Consider the following 16,866-nt stretch of genomic DNA (forward strand, 5'->3'; position numbering starts at 1 on the left):
ACGCCTGGAGCGATTATATGTCAAGACTGGACTTGTGGTGCATAAAGAACTGTATTCTGAGCATATGAAAAACTATAAGGTTGCCCTTACTACAGCTAAAACTGATTACTTTGCCAGTGTGATTAGTTCTGGTGAAGGGAACACAAGAACCCTTTTTTCTGTGGTAAATAATATTTTAAAACCACCTGATTCTTTTCCTTCACATCTATACTCTGCTGATCTCTGTGAAAGTTTTTTGTCTTTTTTCATAATGAAAATTGAAAACATTCATCAACAAATGTCTGTGACAAAGCTTGATAGCTGTCAATTTAACCCTTGTTCTGATCAACCTCTTAATTCTATGCTTTCCTCTTTTGAACTTCCAACCATTGAGGAAGTAATCAATACTATTAATAAGAGTAAATCTACCACATGTCAGTTGGACCCTATTCCAACGTACTTGGTAAAAGCCTGCTTGTCTTCTCTATCTTCTTTAATTACAGAAATCATACACTCTTCACTTACTTCTGGAACTGTTCCATCTCAATTGAAAACTGCTGTGATAATTCCTTTACTTAAAAAACCGGGAGCTGATTCAAGTAACTTTGATAATTTTCGTCCCATCTCAACTCTTCCTTTCCTTTCTAAAATTTTGGAAAGGTACAGTACCAGTCAAAAGTTTGGAAACATTAATTGAGCGTCAGCGTCAGTTCTGGCAGGCCAGGTAGTCAAGATGCTGCTAATGCTGTTTGCGAACAACACTGTCCTGTCAGCTGATCTGCTCCAGCTGAGCTGCATTAGCTCGTTAACTCCCCTCGCTGCTCAATGGCCAAGCTCAAACAAGGCGCCCTATTTAAAGCACATTCAGTTTGATCATACATGCTTGCTGCTCGCTTCTGCTGATCTGTACGCTGGTAAAAAGCTGTTTAATTCCTTCATCTAGCTTGTTTCTCAGAAGGTGGCTTAGTCATCTCTTCATAGCGCTTACACTGTAGACTGTCAAAACAGTTCAAAGACAGATAATTCTAGGTAACAGCATGTTTTAGCAATTGCAGTCTTAAATAGTCATTTCAGTAATTAATTATTCATTTTTACCATAATATAAATTGCTAAATTAGGGTGGCTCAGACGACACCGTTCGAGACACTCAATTTCTGTTTTGGGGGGGATAGCTCATCTAGTCAAATAACGTGAGCTTGCTGCTGCTGCTTCCCCTCATGCTGATAATGCTGTCCCTATATGCGGCTGCTATCTCCTCATACTGCTGCTGTCCCCTGACTTCTGCTAACTCATGAATGGTCAGGACTCATCTGATCAGAACATATTGCAAATTATCTGTATATATTTGTAGATTACTAAGCATATAAATTGTTAAAATAAAATCATCCTCTGTATCTCAGAGGATTGCCGGGTGTGGTTTTGTTTGGGGGGATATTTTAGCTCTCACAGTCCTAAACTGTGAGCGTTCCCTATGCTGCTGCTGCTCATGAAAGGTCAGAGGACTCCCTGAACAGAGCCATACTGCCAAATTTCAATTCAGGAACATCAACTTGTTTGCAATCTATTCAATAAAAATTCTTAAATTATTTTTATTGTCTGTGTGTTCTTGACTTAATGGACCTGACAGAAATTGAGCATCAGCGTCAGTTCTGGCAGGCCAGGTAGTCAAGATGCTGCTAATGCTATTTGTTAACAACACTGTCCTGTCAGCTGATCTGCTCCAGCTGAGCTGCATTAGCTCGTTAACTCCCCTCGCTGCTCAATGGCCAAGCTCAAACAAGGCGCCCTATTTAAAGCACATTCAGTTTGATCATACATGCTTCAGGGTTCTCAAGTTTTATCAAAAGCTTGGAGTGAGATCACATGCGGTTAGGGGAGGAGCCCTAATGGAGCCCCGCCCCGCCTGTCCCCGCCCCCCAATTTTACCCATTGTTCACAATTAACCAGCACAAACTGAAATTATAACAATTGTAATATCTGATAAATGACAGAGCAATGCATAACATTAAATATACTCTTTAATGTTATATTTCAAAATTACAAATATACAAAAATTACAAAAATATAACAAATTGCTCCAAACAGTTTGGAAATACAAATCTTTTTGCGTTTTGAATGTGTCTAGTCGAAATGGTATAATGATTTATTGTGTGGTGGGACATGTGGTGTGTTTGTTGCACATTTTGATGCCTTGATAACAGGGGTAGGTGGCTCCCACTTGAAGCACTGTGGCTCCTTAATGTAACTAGAAAGACTATTAATACAGTATAATATATCATTTAAAATAAAATGAAGAAATACATCTTCATTCCTTCCCATACCCACTAACATTTCCCTTAGTTTCAGATAACGTAAGCTAGCCAAACTGAGCCAAAGCTTCTGGCCTGGTTGCAAAGTAGTTGTAGAGTTTTTGACTGCATCAATAATAATGTACAGGTGCTGGTCATATAATTAGAATATCATCAAAAAGTTGATTTATTTCAGTTATTCCATTCAAAAAGTGAAACTTGTATATTATATAGACTCATTACATGCAAAGTGAGATATTTCAAGCCTTTATTTGTTATAATTTTGATGATTATTGCTTACAGCTTGTGAAAACCACAAAATCAAAATCTCAGAAAATTAGAATATTACATGAAATCACACAGTAATTACACAGTAATCCCATGGTCATTGAACCAGATGTTGGTTCTTTTGGCAGTGTGGGCAGGTGCAAATCCTGCTGGAAAATGAAGGAAGCATCTCCATAAAGCTTGTCTGCTGAAGGAAGCATGAAGTGCTCTGGAAATGTCCTGGTAGACGGCTGCGTTGAGTGGACAGCACAGTGGACCAACACCAGCCGATGACATGGCTCCCCAAACCAACACAGACTGTGGAAACTTCACACTGGACTTCAAGCATCTTGGATTGTGTGCCTCTCCATTCTTCCTCCAGACTCTGGGACCTTGGTTTCCAAATGAGATGCAAAATTTGCTCTCATCAGAAAAGAGGACTTTGGTCCACTGTGCTTTATTAAATCCAGAGTCAACGCAGCCGTCTACCAGGACATTTTCAGAGCACTTCATGCTTCCTTCATTTTCCAGCAGGATTTGCACCTGCCCACACTGCCAAAATAACCAAAACCTGGTTCAATGACCATGGGATTACTGTGTAATTACTGTGTGATTTCATGTAATATTCTAATTTTCTGAGATTTTGATTTTGTGGTTTTCACAAGCTGTAAGCCATAATCATCAAAATTATAACAAATAAAGGCTTGAGATATCTCACTTTGCATGTAATGAGTCTATATAATATACAAGTTTCATTTTTTTTACGGAATTACTGAAATAAATCACCTTTTTGATGATATTCTAATTATATGACCAGCACCTGTATACGATGGGCTATATATTAAATGTTCTAGCCTAAAAATGTTAGACGAGCTTTCTTCCAACTTACCTTCTCCATCACGACGTGTGTTCGCGCGATGTTGTTGGTTACCTAGTAACGAACGTACGGTGGCCGAGAATGTTCCGTCAACTTCCGTGTGTTCGCGCATCTGTTTTCTAGTAACGAACGCAATCTGGCCGAGATACGTGCTGGCGGCAGGAAACTTCACTTTGTGTGCCCGCGCGTCGTATACAACGTTATATATAAAGCTTGCAGGACAACTTGGTTGGCATTGCCTTTTCAGCGTGAGAAATACACGGTGTGGCGTGTGAGCGTGTGAACTGGTTGAATTGCGTGTGTCTCACGGCCAATGCGTGAGACTTGAGAACCCTGATGCTTGCTGCTCGCTTCTGCTGCCCGCCACCTCCCCAGCTCCTCCTTATGCATAACGTGGCATTTGCTTTATGTCATGTTGCCTGCTCTGTTCACAGGGGGATATTTTAGCTCTCACAGTCCTAAACTGTGAGCGTTCCCTATGCTGCTGCTGTCCTCTGACTCTCTGCTATTTCATGGTGCTCATGAAAGGTCAGAGGACTCCCTGAACAGAGCCATACCGCCAAATTTCAATTCAGGAACATCAACTTGTTTGCAATCTATTCAATAAAAATTCTTAAATTATTTTTATTGTCTGTGTGTTCTTGACTTAATGGACCTGACAGAACTATTTTTAATGTTTTTGAAAGAAGTCTCTTATGCTCATCAAGCCTGCAGTTAAAAAAACAAAAAAAACAAAAAAACAGTAATATTATGAAATATTATTACAATTTAAAATAATGGTTCTCTTTTTTAATATATTTTAAAATGTAATTTATTTTTGTGATGCAAAGCTGAATTTTCATCAGCAAGTACTCCAGTCTTTGGTGTCTTATGATCCTTCGGAAATCATTCTAATATGATGATTTGATACTCAGTTATTATCAATGATGGAAACAGTTGTGCTGTTTAATATATATTTTTTGGAATACTTTTTTCAGGATTCATTGATGAGTAAAACGTTAACAGCATTTATTCATAAAAACAGCATTTATTCAAAATAAAAACATTTCTAACAATATAAATCATTACCATCACCTTTTATCAATTTAACGCATCCTTGTTGAATTAAAGTACTAATTTCTTAAAAAAAAAATAGTTATTGTTCCTAAACTTTTGAACGGTAGTGTATATTGTTACAAAAGATTTCTATTCTAAATAAATACAGTTCTTTTTAACTTTTTATTCATCAAATAATCCTGAAAAAAGTATCTCAGGTTATAAAAAAAATATTAAGCAGCACAACTGTTTCCAACATTGATCATAAATCATCATATTAGAATGATTTCTGAAGGATCATAAGACACCAAAGACTGGAGTACTTGCTGATGAAAATTCAGCTTTGCATCACAAAAATAAATTACATTTTAAAGTATATTAAAAAAGAGAACCATTATTTTAAATTGTAATAATATTTCATAATATTACTGTTTTTTTTTGTTTTTTTTAACTGCAGGCTTGATGAGCATAAGAGACTTCTTTCAAAAACATTAAAAATAGTAACATTTCCAAACTTTTGACTGGTACTGTATGTTGCAGCTCAAGTCCAGAATCATCTGTCTCATAATGGTTTGTACGAGCAATTTCAATCTGGGTTTCGTCCTTACCATAGTGTTGAGACTGCACTAGTTAAGATCTCCAATGACTTATTGTTAGCTGCTGACTCTGGACTTTTATCTATACTAATTCTGCTTGATCTAAGTGCAGCATTTGATACTATATCACACAGCATTATGTTGCACAGATTGGAGTCTATTGGAATTATTGGTACCCCTTTGACTTGGTTTCAATCATACTTTACGGGCCGTACTCAAATTGTACAGTTGAAGCAGTTCTGCTCAAAGACTTCATATGTCAATACAGGTGTCCCGCAGGGCTCAGTATTGGGTCCTCTTTTATTTATCATTTATCTTTTACCCCTTGGTAATATTTTTAGGAAGTTTGGCATTCAATTCCACCTATATGCTGATGACACCCAACTTTATCTGTCCTCTAAACCTTCCGCTAATTTTCCTCCATCTGTCCTCTCAGATTGTTTGGCAGAGATTAAAGAATGGTTTACTTCAAATTTTCTTAAACTTAACACCAGTAAAACAGAAATTCTTCTAGTTGGCTTAAAAAATAATTTGTCGAAATCTACATGTTCATCTCTGAAAATTTACAATTTACCAGTCTCTATATCGAAACAAGTTAAAAGTTTGGGGGTCATTTTGGACAGTACTCTCTCATTTGAAGCACATATAAACAGTGTCATTCGCTCTGCTTATTTTCATATACGCAATATCAATCGACTTCGTCCGGCTCTCTCAGTAAAGAGCACGGCAATTCTAGTCCATGCTCTAGTTACGTCCCGTATTGATTTTCGCAACAGTCTTTTTTTTGGATTGCCTTCAAAGGTACTCAACAAACTCCAACTAGTACAGAACTCGGCTGCCCGAATCATCAGCAGAACTCCCCTAGCTGAACATATTACTCCCGTACTACAACACTTGCACTGGCTCCTGGTAAAATATCGTACTAATTTTAAAATTCTTCTTCTTACTTACAAAGCACTCAATAACCTTGCCCCTTCATACTTATTAGACCATCTTCATATCTATACTCCCTCTCGGACTTTAAGATTGTCTTCTTCACTCACACTTGTTCTCCCTAGAACTCACACTACTTCTATGGGGTCCCGAGCTTTTAGTCATGCAGCTCCTTATTTATGGAACCTGCTGCCACAGGATGTGCGAAACAGTGAAAGTCTTCATGTTTTTAAATCTCGCCTTAAGACCCATCTTTTCCGGCAGGCTTTTATGTGAATATTTTTATATTTTAATACTGGTATTTGATTATTATTGATTGTTTTATTGTGTTTGTAAGGTGTCCTTGAGTGTCATGTAAGGCGCCTATAAATAAAATGTATTATTATTATTATATGAAAGACAACACTTTGTTGATTAGTTTTGGAGAGATTATACATTTTTACTGTAAAATATCTGCCACCTCAAATAAGCTTTTGTTTGCCAATTTTTGCTCATATGTTAAATATAGTATATTTTGTCAAAAATAATCAAATAATCAATCAAATCCTTAACTTTGAAATATGTATGATAAAATGTATACTTTAGTTTTTACAAAGAAAGATTACACTTGAATTGTTGTTGTAATTGTAACCTTTTTAATAAAAAAAAATATATTTACAAGGTAGATGTAAACAAACTATTAAAAGGTAAATATAAGCCTTTTCTTTACATAATTTTTATTGTGTTTTATTAGTGACAAATTTGGGGAGAGGATAAATATTCCAAAACTGGAAATACAGTATGAGAATTAACTGCACAATTACTAGACATGTTTTCCTTGGATATTATAGGCCAATTTGCAAGCACAATTTGTGAAAAAAAAAAGAAAAATTGAGATGCTTCCAACTGTTGCTCTTGCATTCTTTCTTGTGACACACCTGAATGAATGGCTCATTAAGTATGCGGGCCCCATTGTCTCCTCAGGTGCGAACCACTAAATATTGGTGTTGGATCGTTGACGCCCACTCCACATATTGCCTTTCCAAACAGAAAGTGTTTTGCAAAATTTAAATCAATGTATTGTGTTATGTGAATGATTAGGCAGGATGATTTTCACATCATTTTGAAGAAAAAACACTAGGCGATGACATCCATTAGTCAAAAGTCTTATTGACACATATTTAGAATGTGTTTTATGGCCTTATTTCAGAAACTTTAGTTTTTAGTTTTTTCAATAACCACGCATAAACATTATTCTCTCAAAAATGCAGACATGTACATGCATGTTGCTCACATATTATAGTAGCCCTGTTTGTGCTAAATAGAGTGTAACTACACCTTTTCCATTAATATGTTTATAAGCAACTGAAAAAAGCACAAATGTCAGGGCATGTCAGAACATCTCAAGGACCCCAAAAACACCTTAGACCCCAGAGGGTTAATAAACAAGTGCTGCATTTGACACAGTCTCCCATTAAATACTCATATCTCGCCTTAGTGATATCGGTATCACTGGTTCAGCTCTTTCCTGGATCATTTCCTTCATCAGCAACAGAAAGTATTATATCACTATAGGTCACTGCTCCGCTAACACTGGGTGTTCTTTAAGGTTCAGTTCTTGGGATATATTAATCATCTTCGAACTTCTCTAGCTGATGCTGACACCTTAATTCATGCATCAATCGATTACAGTATGTTCTCACCTTGACCAGGCATTCTGCTCACATTACTCCTCTGCTCATCACTGGTTACTCGTGGCATCACGTATTCACTTTAAGATATTACTTCTAACATTTAAGGCATTAAATGGTCTTGCACCTCCATATCCATCTGATCTACTTTACTCCTACCAACCTGCCTGGTCCCTTAGATCAGCTGAACTTTTCTTTTTGTCCACTGTAGGTGGAAGTTCATTTAGTGTTAATGCTCCTAAATTATGGAATTCACTACCCCTTACACTTCTTTATATCTCATCTCATCTATCTCATCTTCAAGACTCAGCTAAAAAATATATCTATTTAACATGTACTTTGGATAATGTGGCTATATGTATCCTTATAGGTTTATAATGCCTGTGTGGGTGTGTAAATGTATTGTAATGTACAATGTAAAGCGACCTTGAGCTACAGAAAGGCGCTATATACATAAAACTTCTAAGTACCTCAAAATGTTGAGTTGACAGTTTGGATTCTTCAGTCCATCAGAGAGCAGATTCACTCCTGAATCCTGCAGGTCATTGTTACTCAGGTCCAGCTCTCTCAGGGGTGAGTTTGATGATTGTAGAACTGAAGCCACAACTTCAAAGTGCTGATAAGTTAGATTACAGGCTGCTAATCTGAAAAAAAAGGAGTACTCTGGTTATAACCCTCATGGAATAAAAATATATTTTCATACATTTATGATCAATATATTAACTAGTTTAAATATATTGAAAAACATATGATATAATATATTGCGTTAATATATTACAATATAGTATATACAATATATAAACTATATTTACTATGTTACATTAATGTGTATTCACCTGAGTTACTTTCACTCAATTGAGTAGTTTCTGCCACACAAAGTAATGAGTTGAGTTTGTGTGTAAAGTAAATTACTTAAGGGTGCAATGCAGCGGCTCCAGCAGGACGTTTGCGAATGGTTAGTTTAAAATATTATGTCTGGATAGTGGATACGGTACTTTATTCGTATGGTTTAGTTATTATCATGTAGCTAACGCTAACCTACTGTTGTCTTTTTATTACAATTACGTCAAGCTCTCCCACAGCAGCCGGACTGTTTGTGGGTGTAGAGACCATTCGCCCAGGGGAATGTTGTTCCTGGACAGTCTGTCTGGGCCCACATTCTGGAGCCCAGGCACATGCACTGCTCTCAGCGAGCGCAAATTGTGCTGAGCCCATGTTAGGAGGAGTTTCGCCAGCCTGTACAGGGATCTGGATCTGAGACCGCCCTGGCGATTTATGTAGGACACCACGGCCGTGTTGTCCGAACGGACTACGACGTGTTGGTCCTTGATTTGGGGACAAAAACGCGTCAGCGCATTGTGCACTGCCAGCATTTCCAGGCAGTTGATATGCTGGAGCTTTTCTCGTTCTGACCACAGGCCGAAGAACGGTCTGCCCTCGAGCAGCGCTCCCCATCCCGAGGTGGATGCGTCTGTCGACACCATCTTCACTCTCGAGAAAGTCCCCAGGCTTACACCTGATCGGTACCAGTCGTCCGCCATCCAAGGTATCAGGGCTGCCACACAGCTCTGATTGACCTTGAGACGTAACCGGCCGGACACCCGCGCTCTCAACCAGAACTGCAGAGGGCGCATGCGGAGCAAGCCCAGCTGAAGAACTGGCGATGCTGTGGCCATGAGACCCAGCATCCTTTGAAACTTCTTGAGCGGGGTAGTCGCGCCGCAGCGGAAGGATCTCGCAGCGCGCTGAATGTGCAGCACGCGCTGTGGCGACAGCCGCGCTGTCATAGACTGTGAGTCCAGAATGGTACCCAGAAACGAAATCGCTTGACTGGGGTTCAGCGAACTCTTTGTCCAATTGACCGTGATACCAAGATTCTCGAGGTGATCAAGTAAAATGGTTCTGTGCTCCACGAGCTGTGATCATGATTGAGCTAGGATTAGCCAGTCGTCCAAATAGTTCAGCACTCGCATGCCTCTGAGTCTGAGAGGGGCGAGCGCTGCGTCCATGCACTTCGTAAATGTACGAGGTGCCAGGGACAAGCCGAACGGCAGGACTGTATTCACCTTATTCCGGAAGTAGCACTGGGTGGCGCCATGCGCGTAATCTCACTTCCTGGTTTAGCTACTTAGCGCTTTGTTTGCCCTGGTCCAATCTGTTATTATCTGTCTTGATATATGTAGATAGACTATAATATTATAGCCAAATGCGTTGGCCTATGGTTATTAACAACTGCTGCAACGTACTAAAGTATATTTCACTTGAAGCTTTTGAAACAATGCCACAATCAAATTATTTAATAGCTGTGTCTTTCTAATAGCTATTACTTAGTTATGAAGATGTGCACAAACACTACTACATGTAAAGTTTGAAACATTATTACTCCACAGTTTGTTCGCTTAATCACCAGATACATTTGCAGTGTATAGCCAACAGATGAGAAAACAAGTAATAAAAACTCTGTGAGTGTTTTAGCGCAATTTTCTCACGTCATGGGATCACAACACTAAGAGATAGTAAATGAAAGAGAAAATATAAAAATACCCCAAATCGCACGAAAATAACACCCAAAACACACATAATTAAATTGTGCATTTATTAGAACTAGTTTCGGTGAAGAAATGTCACTTTTCCACTTTTCCTTTTCAGTGGAAAATGAATAGGAATTGTATTCTATATTGGCGAAATATTTTAGTAACATATGATAATTACTCATGATAATTATATATTTCTCCAAATATACAACAATAGTTTTATAGGTGAAAAGGCAATATTTTTCTTATTTCTCTTCATATAAAGTTTTAATTAATTTTTGTAGCATAAAGGAAAGATTTTTGATCAATTCTTTTTTTCTAATATTATTTTAAATTTTAGAAGCTATCGATTGCAATTTGTTTCAACTCGATAGCTATTATGGTTGCAGAGAAATTTGCAAAAAACGGATTTTTTTCTGGAATTTCCAGGACATAACATAATGCCGAAAACCCGAAGTCTCTAGGTGGTCTGGTTGAGGAGTAGATAGAAGTGCAAGATTGGTGCGCACAGACAGAACAGAAATCATGAGTTAACCATCGCAATTTTGTCCGGTGGAAAATTGCGCTAAAATAGCCACGAACTGGTGTTAGAAAGAAAGTAGAGCCTCAACTAGATGAACAAGAGGGTAACGTTAGCTTAGCTAACTGCTAGCTGCAATTTCTTATGGTTTGATCTCTAACACAAGTAATGGCTGTAAAATAAATCCAGCGACTGAATTCTAGAGGACCATAGCTTTCAAACAAGGTATAGCATGTGTATGTGTCCTGTAGTGAGACCATTACAACATTAGATGTTTGTGGCTATTATGTAGGCTAAACACTACACATCGGCCGGGCTGCGATCAGACAGGCAGACGGGTCATATAAACACCTAAAAGTCGTTTAAAAATTACCCCGAGAAACAGTGCATTGCTGTGCTGTTGATTCACACGTACATAGCACATTTGGCACAAATTAGCTTATCTTATGTGACATTTTATCAGTGAGACTTCTCTGCAGTTCTCATCGAAATTGAATGAGGGTCCGCTAAACCGGAAGTTGGTTTACAACGGAAGTACTGGACAGAAGTAAAAGTGGGCGGGGCGGAATAAGGTGAATACTGGTATGTCTGACCCTCGAAGGCGAATCTCAAGTATCGCCTGTGATGTGACGCTATCTGTATTTGAAAATACGCGTCCTTCAGATCTATCGACATAAACCAGTCTCCTCTGCGAAAATGCGCGAGGATTTTCCTGGTCGTGAGCATTTTGAAACTGCGTTTCACTAATGCTCTGTTCAGCCGTCTTAGATCCAGTATGGGTCTGATACCACCGTCCTTTTTGGGGACCAGAAAGTATCTGCTGTATAGCCCCCCTTCGCTTTGAGCTTGGGATACATGCTCTATCGCCCCTTTGCTCATCAGTTTTGATATTTCGGCGCGAAGTAGGTGTGCTACTTCTAAAGTCACCGTAGTTTCGACGCGCGCTGTGAATCGGGGAGGGCGTCGACAAAACTGTAGCGAGAAGCCTCTCTTTATAATGTCTAGCACCCAGACCGAAACCCCTGGAAGCGCTGCCCATGCCTCTGCATGGCTGGCTAAGGGTTGGATGCGAAGCGCGCTGTGTTCGCCGTGCGACAGATGTGCTTCGGGGCGCAATAACATAGGCGTTACGCCTGTGACATTCGAGGCGGGGAGCGCGCTTAATACAGCGGGCAGAATGCTCGTCCTCGACCCTACTACAGTGCTTAAAGGGATAGTTCACTTTGAAATAAATTTTTGGTATGTTTTAGCTTACCTCAAAGGCATCCAAGATGTACAGCCAACACAGCCATGTGGGGCCCAAATGGGTTTGACCTGGGCTATCTAACTGGGACCCAGCCAGTTTTGTCCTCGGTTTCCATGTAGGCCCCACATGGGTTTGCCCAGATGAAATGAACACTGCTTAGTGTGCACAGTACAGGCTGTTAAATGTAACACTGAATCAGTGTTGGAGGTAATGAGATAATTAAGTGATTGAATAATGATAGTGCATTAATGATGAACACCTGCTGTTAACAAGCATAATCACTGAAGGAAAGAGAAACACAAGAACTACTTCCAGCCACAACCTTGGATGAAATCAACTGAAGATAAAATACATTAAATCTCTCAAGATCTCATTAAACAACTCCACAAACAGCATTACCAGCTTCACTTATTACTAAGCAGACTGACTTTATTTATGTCAGACGTCTTCAGAAATTCTTATTGAGAATTAACAGAGGTTTAGATGTTGATTACTTATTTGAAAGTAATAGTTTGATTTGATGTTACCATTGTGGCGATCAGTGAGTGCTTTAGTCAGGCTCTTGACTTTTTAACATTAGTTTTTCTCTGGCAGCTGTGTCTGTTTGTTATGGCAAGAACAGCAAGAGAAAATATAATCAGATGCTGTAAGCTGATTGATGATAAGAATATAATCATCATGTAGTGGCTTAGCTCATTGATTATGTGTGAGGTTCATACGGGTAGTATGATATTCATTTTGTTTTATTGTTGTGATTCTACAGCAAGAGAATAATAGAATTTAATCAGAACGTCAAATGATTTTTAACACCACTTACATATTTTAGGCTCCTCCTAATCTTGCTCACACACAGACATCAAGAATCAGCATATGAATCTCAACAATGGTGACATGCTTCATGGTGCAATGCATTCTGGGAGCTATGGATAAGTTTCGTATGATGCACCCAGAATGCATTGCACCATGAAGCATGTCACCATTGTTGAGATTCATATGCTGATTCTTGATGTCTGTTTGCGAATACAACTTTCAGTAGTCCAACATGTGTAAATGGGGTTTTAAAAATAATTTGATGTTCTGAATAAACTGTGCTGGATCTCTTGCTGTAGAATCACAACAATAAAACAAAATGAATGACATACTACCCGTACAAACCTTACACAAAATATCAGTGAGTTAAACCACTACATAACAATGCCTATATTCTTATCATCAATCGGCTTACAGCATCTGATTACATTTTCTCTTGCTGTTCTTGCCATAACAAACAGACACAGCTGCCAGAGAAAAACTAATGTTAAAAAGTCAAGAGCCTGACTAAAGCACACACTGATCGCCACAATGGTAACATCAAATCAAACTATTACTTTCAAATAAGTAATCAACATCTAAACCTCTGTTAATTCTCAATAAGAATTTCTGAAGACGTCTGACATAAATAAAGTCAGTCTGGTTAGTAATAAGTGAAGCTGGTAATGCTGTTTGTGGAGTTGTTTAATCAGATCTTGAGAGATTTAATGTATTTTATCTTCAGTTGATTTCATCCAAGGCAGTGGCTGGAAGTAGTTCTTGTGTTTTTCTTTCCTTCAGTGATTATGCTTGTTAACAGCAGGTGTTCATCATTAATGCACAATCATTATTCAATCACTTAATTATCTCATTACCTCCAACACTGATTCAGTGTTACATTAAACAGCCTGTACTGTGCACACTAAGCAGTGTTCATTTCATCTGGGCAAACCCATGTGGGGCCTACATGGAAACCGAGGACAAAACTGGCTGGGTCCCAGTTAGATAGCCCAGGTCAAACCCATTTGGGCCCCACATGGCTGTGTTATAGGTGTCTTTTTTTCCGGAGTAGTTTCAATTTTGATATTTTTAGGTCAAACCGTTCTTGTCTGTCAGTCATATAATGCAGGTCTATGGTCACTGTCTCAAAACAGCATGCACAAAGTCCAAATTAAACAATTCCCCATCGTAAGTACACATTGATGGCTTAAGACACGAAACGAGCGGTTTGTGTGAGAAAACGAACAGTATTTATATAGTTTTTGTCCTCTTGTAAACACACACACCCAAATGATCAGAGGACGCGGGTGCTTCGGTCTGCGCAAGCGCCGGAAAGCGACGGAAAAGGTCAGAGGGCGCGGGCGCTTCGATCTGCGCAAGCGCCGGAAATTATCTCTCGCGCGTGTACGTCACTCATTGTTTACACAGAGATTTCGGAAGCCTTACCTTTCACTGTGAAGATCTAAACATATTTAGACGTACAGGAAATGGCAATGGAAGACGATTTCGATATATCAACAGACAACGTTGAATTTTTTACACAACCATATTTATTTGAACCAGAGTACACCGATCAAGAATCACGAATCACGAATGGAACATAGCAATGCCACAGCTACAAGACGACGAGGACATTGACAGTACCCCGTCATACACCTGCCTGACTGAAGATCCCGAGTTTTCTCCGCTGTTGAGCCGCAGCGTTTTGCACGTTGGCAGGTGTATGACGGGGTACTGTCAATGTCCTCGTCGTCGTCTTGTAGCTGTGGCATTGCTATGTTCCATTCGTGACAACATATGCTCTCTACTTCTGTTGGCATCTCACAACACTTGCTACAAGAACACCACCAATTTTGCAGAGATCTCTGTCTCTCTGAGGCTTGAAGACGTGCTGCTGCAGCGGATGCTTCTTCTATCGCTCTGAGTTCTTGATCGGTGTACTCTGGTTCAAATAAATATGGTTGTGTAAAAAATTCTACGTTGTCTGTTGATATATCGAAATCGTCTTCCATTGCCATTTCCTGTACGTCTAAATATGTTTAGATCTTCACAGTGAAAGGTAAGGCTTCCGAAATCTCTGTGTAAACAATGAGTGACGTACACGCGCAAGAGATAATTTCCGGCGCTTGCGCAGATCGAAGCGCCCGCGCCCTCTGACCTTTTCCGTCGCTTTCCGGCGCTTGCGCAGACCGAAGCACCCGCGTCCTCTGATCATTTGGGTGTGTGTGTTTACAAAAGGACAAAAACTATATAAATACTGTTCGTTTTCTCACACAAACCGCTCGTTTCGTGTCTTAAGCCATCAATGTGTACTTACAATGGGGAATTGTTTAATTTGGACGATGGGGAATTGTTTAATTTGGACTTTGTGCATGCTGCTTTGAGACAGTGACCATAGACCTGCATTATATGACTGACAGACAAGAACGGTTTGACCTAAAAATATCAAAATTGAAACTACTCCGGAAAAAAAGACACCTACATCTTGGATGCCTTTGAGGTAAGCTAAAACATATCAAAAATTAATTTCAAAGTGTACTATCCCTTTAACTGAGTGAGGGAGGGCTGAGAAAGTCTCGTGGGACTCATGCTGTCTGCTAGTAAATGCGGGCGGGAAACGGGCACATTCACTGCTTTGGACGCGCTGTCTGCCTGAGCAGAGCGAGCGCGCACAGGTCCCGTTTTTACAGAGAGCCTGCGATCTGTGAGACATAGTGTTCGTGGGCACTGGGAAGTGGGCACTTTTACTACACTCAAAAAAAAAATTGTGTCTAAAAATAAGATTTATGTATTTGAATTGCATAACAAATTCCCATGCATTTGGATTACATAGTTTTAACATAAACCAATCAATAATCTGAATGTGATTCAGATTTTTAAGTCATATCTAAATGAAACAGATAAGATTTATGTAATTGTATTAATAAACTGAATGTGATTTATATTTGTCAGTCATATGTAAATGAAACAGGTAAGATTTATGTAATAGTACACAGAAAAACGCCCATGTTAAATCAACACTGCTCAGTGTTCATATGTGTGCACACTACAGAGGTAAAGCGGTCTTGAAGTTAATGAGATAATTAACTGATGATTGAGCATTAATTATGAACACCTGCTGTTAACAAGCAGAATCACTGAAGGAAAGAGAAACACAAGAACTACAACTGACTTCAGCCACAGCTAAAAGAAGACATTAAATCTGTGAAGATCTCAGCAGAGGAGGATTAAACAACTCCACAAACAGCATTACCAGCTTCACTTATTACTAACCAGACTGACTTTATTTCATTTCCGTTTGAATGAAATCAATAGTTATATTTTAAAGTCACCATGATGGTGGTTAGCGTTTGCTTTAGTTTGACTCTTGACTCTGTAATGTAATTTTTTCCTGGTTGCTATAATTATGTGTTTATAAGACACATTTGTTGCAGTGAAAAAGCCAAGAGAACATGAGATCAGTTGATGTTGGCTGTTTATTGATGAAGGTGTAATCATCACATTGTGGCCTGAATCACTTATCTTTTTCAGTGTCTAATGCTTTGATTATTGGGGTTATGTGATTTTGTTTTAATTGTTATAGTAGCTGTGTGACCTGACAGCATTAGATCCAATAGTCAATCAAATAATATAAAGAATTTTAAAAACATTTAGTGCATTAAACTTTCTACATTATTACTTGGACATCAAGAATCAGTGTATGACTCTCAACAATGGTGACAATCAATGAAATGCTTCATGCTGCAGTGCATGCTGGGTACAACCAATCAAAACTCACCCATATCTCCCAGCATGCATTGCGGCATTAATAAATTATGCATCAGGATTTTTGTAGATTTTGTCACCATTGTTGAGATTCATATGCTGTTTCTTGATGTCTGTGTGAGTCTAAGTAATGCCATAGATTAAAGGTTTTTGTGCACTAACTATAAAAAAAAAGTATATATATTGTTTGATAGATTTCATGCTGTAAAATCAAATGGCTTCTGTTATGGATAAAACAATATAAAAAAAAACACAAGTCCTATATAATCAAAGCATTAGACACTGAACAAGATCAGCGAATCAGGCAATTACATGATGACGACTTTGTCATCATCAATAAACAGCCAACATCACCTGATCTCATTTT

At 38.8% G+C, this 16,866-nt stretch overlaps 1 protein-coding gene across 2 annotated transcripts in view; it reads right to left on the reverse strand.

Annotated features, from left to right (window-relative positions):
• The window catches only part of LOC308687953 (protein NLRC3-like), a 79,424-nt gene that overhangs the window by 34,707 nt on the left and 27,851 nt on the right, over nucleotides 1-16,866 (reverse strand). For both annotated transcript variants that reach the window (XM_081360771.1, XM_081360772.1), the window contains exon 4: nucleotides 8,116-8,289. In XM_081360771.1, coding sequence (XP_081216897.1) covers nucleotides 8,116-8,289 — 174 coding nt within the window. The remainder of the gene's footprint in view (nucleotides 1-8,115; nucleotides 8,290-16,866) is intronic.

The sequence above is a fragment of the Scardinius erythrophthalmus genome (genome assembly GCF_964197995.2).
Source record: "Scardinius erythrophthalmus genome assembly, chromosome: 1".
In the NCBI taxonomy this organism is placed as follows: Eukaryota; Metazoa; Chordata; class Actinopteri; order Cypriniformes; family Leuciscidae; genus Scardinius; species Scardinius erythrophthalmus.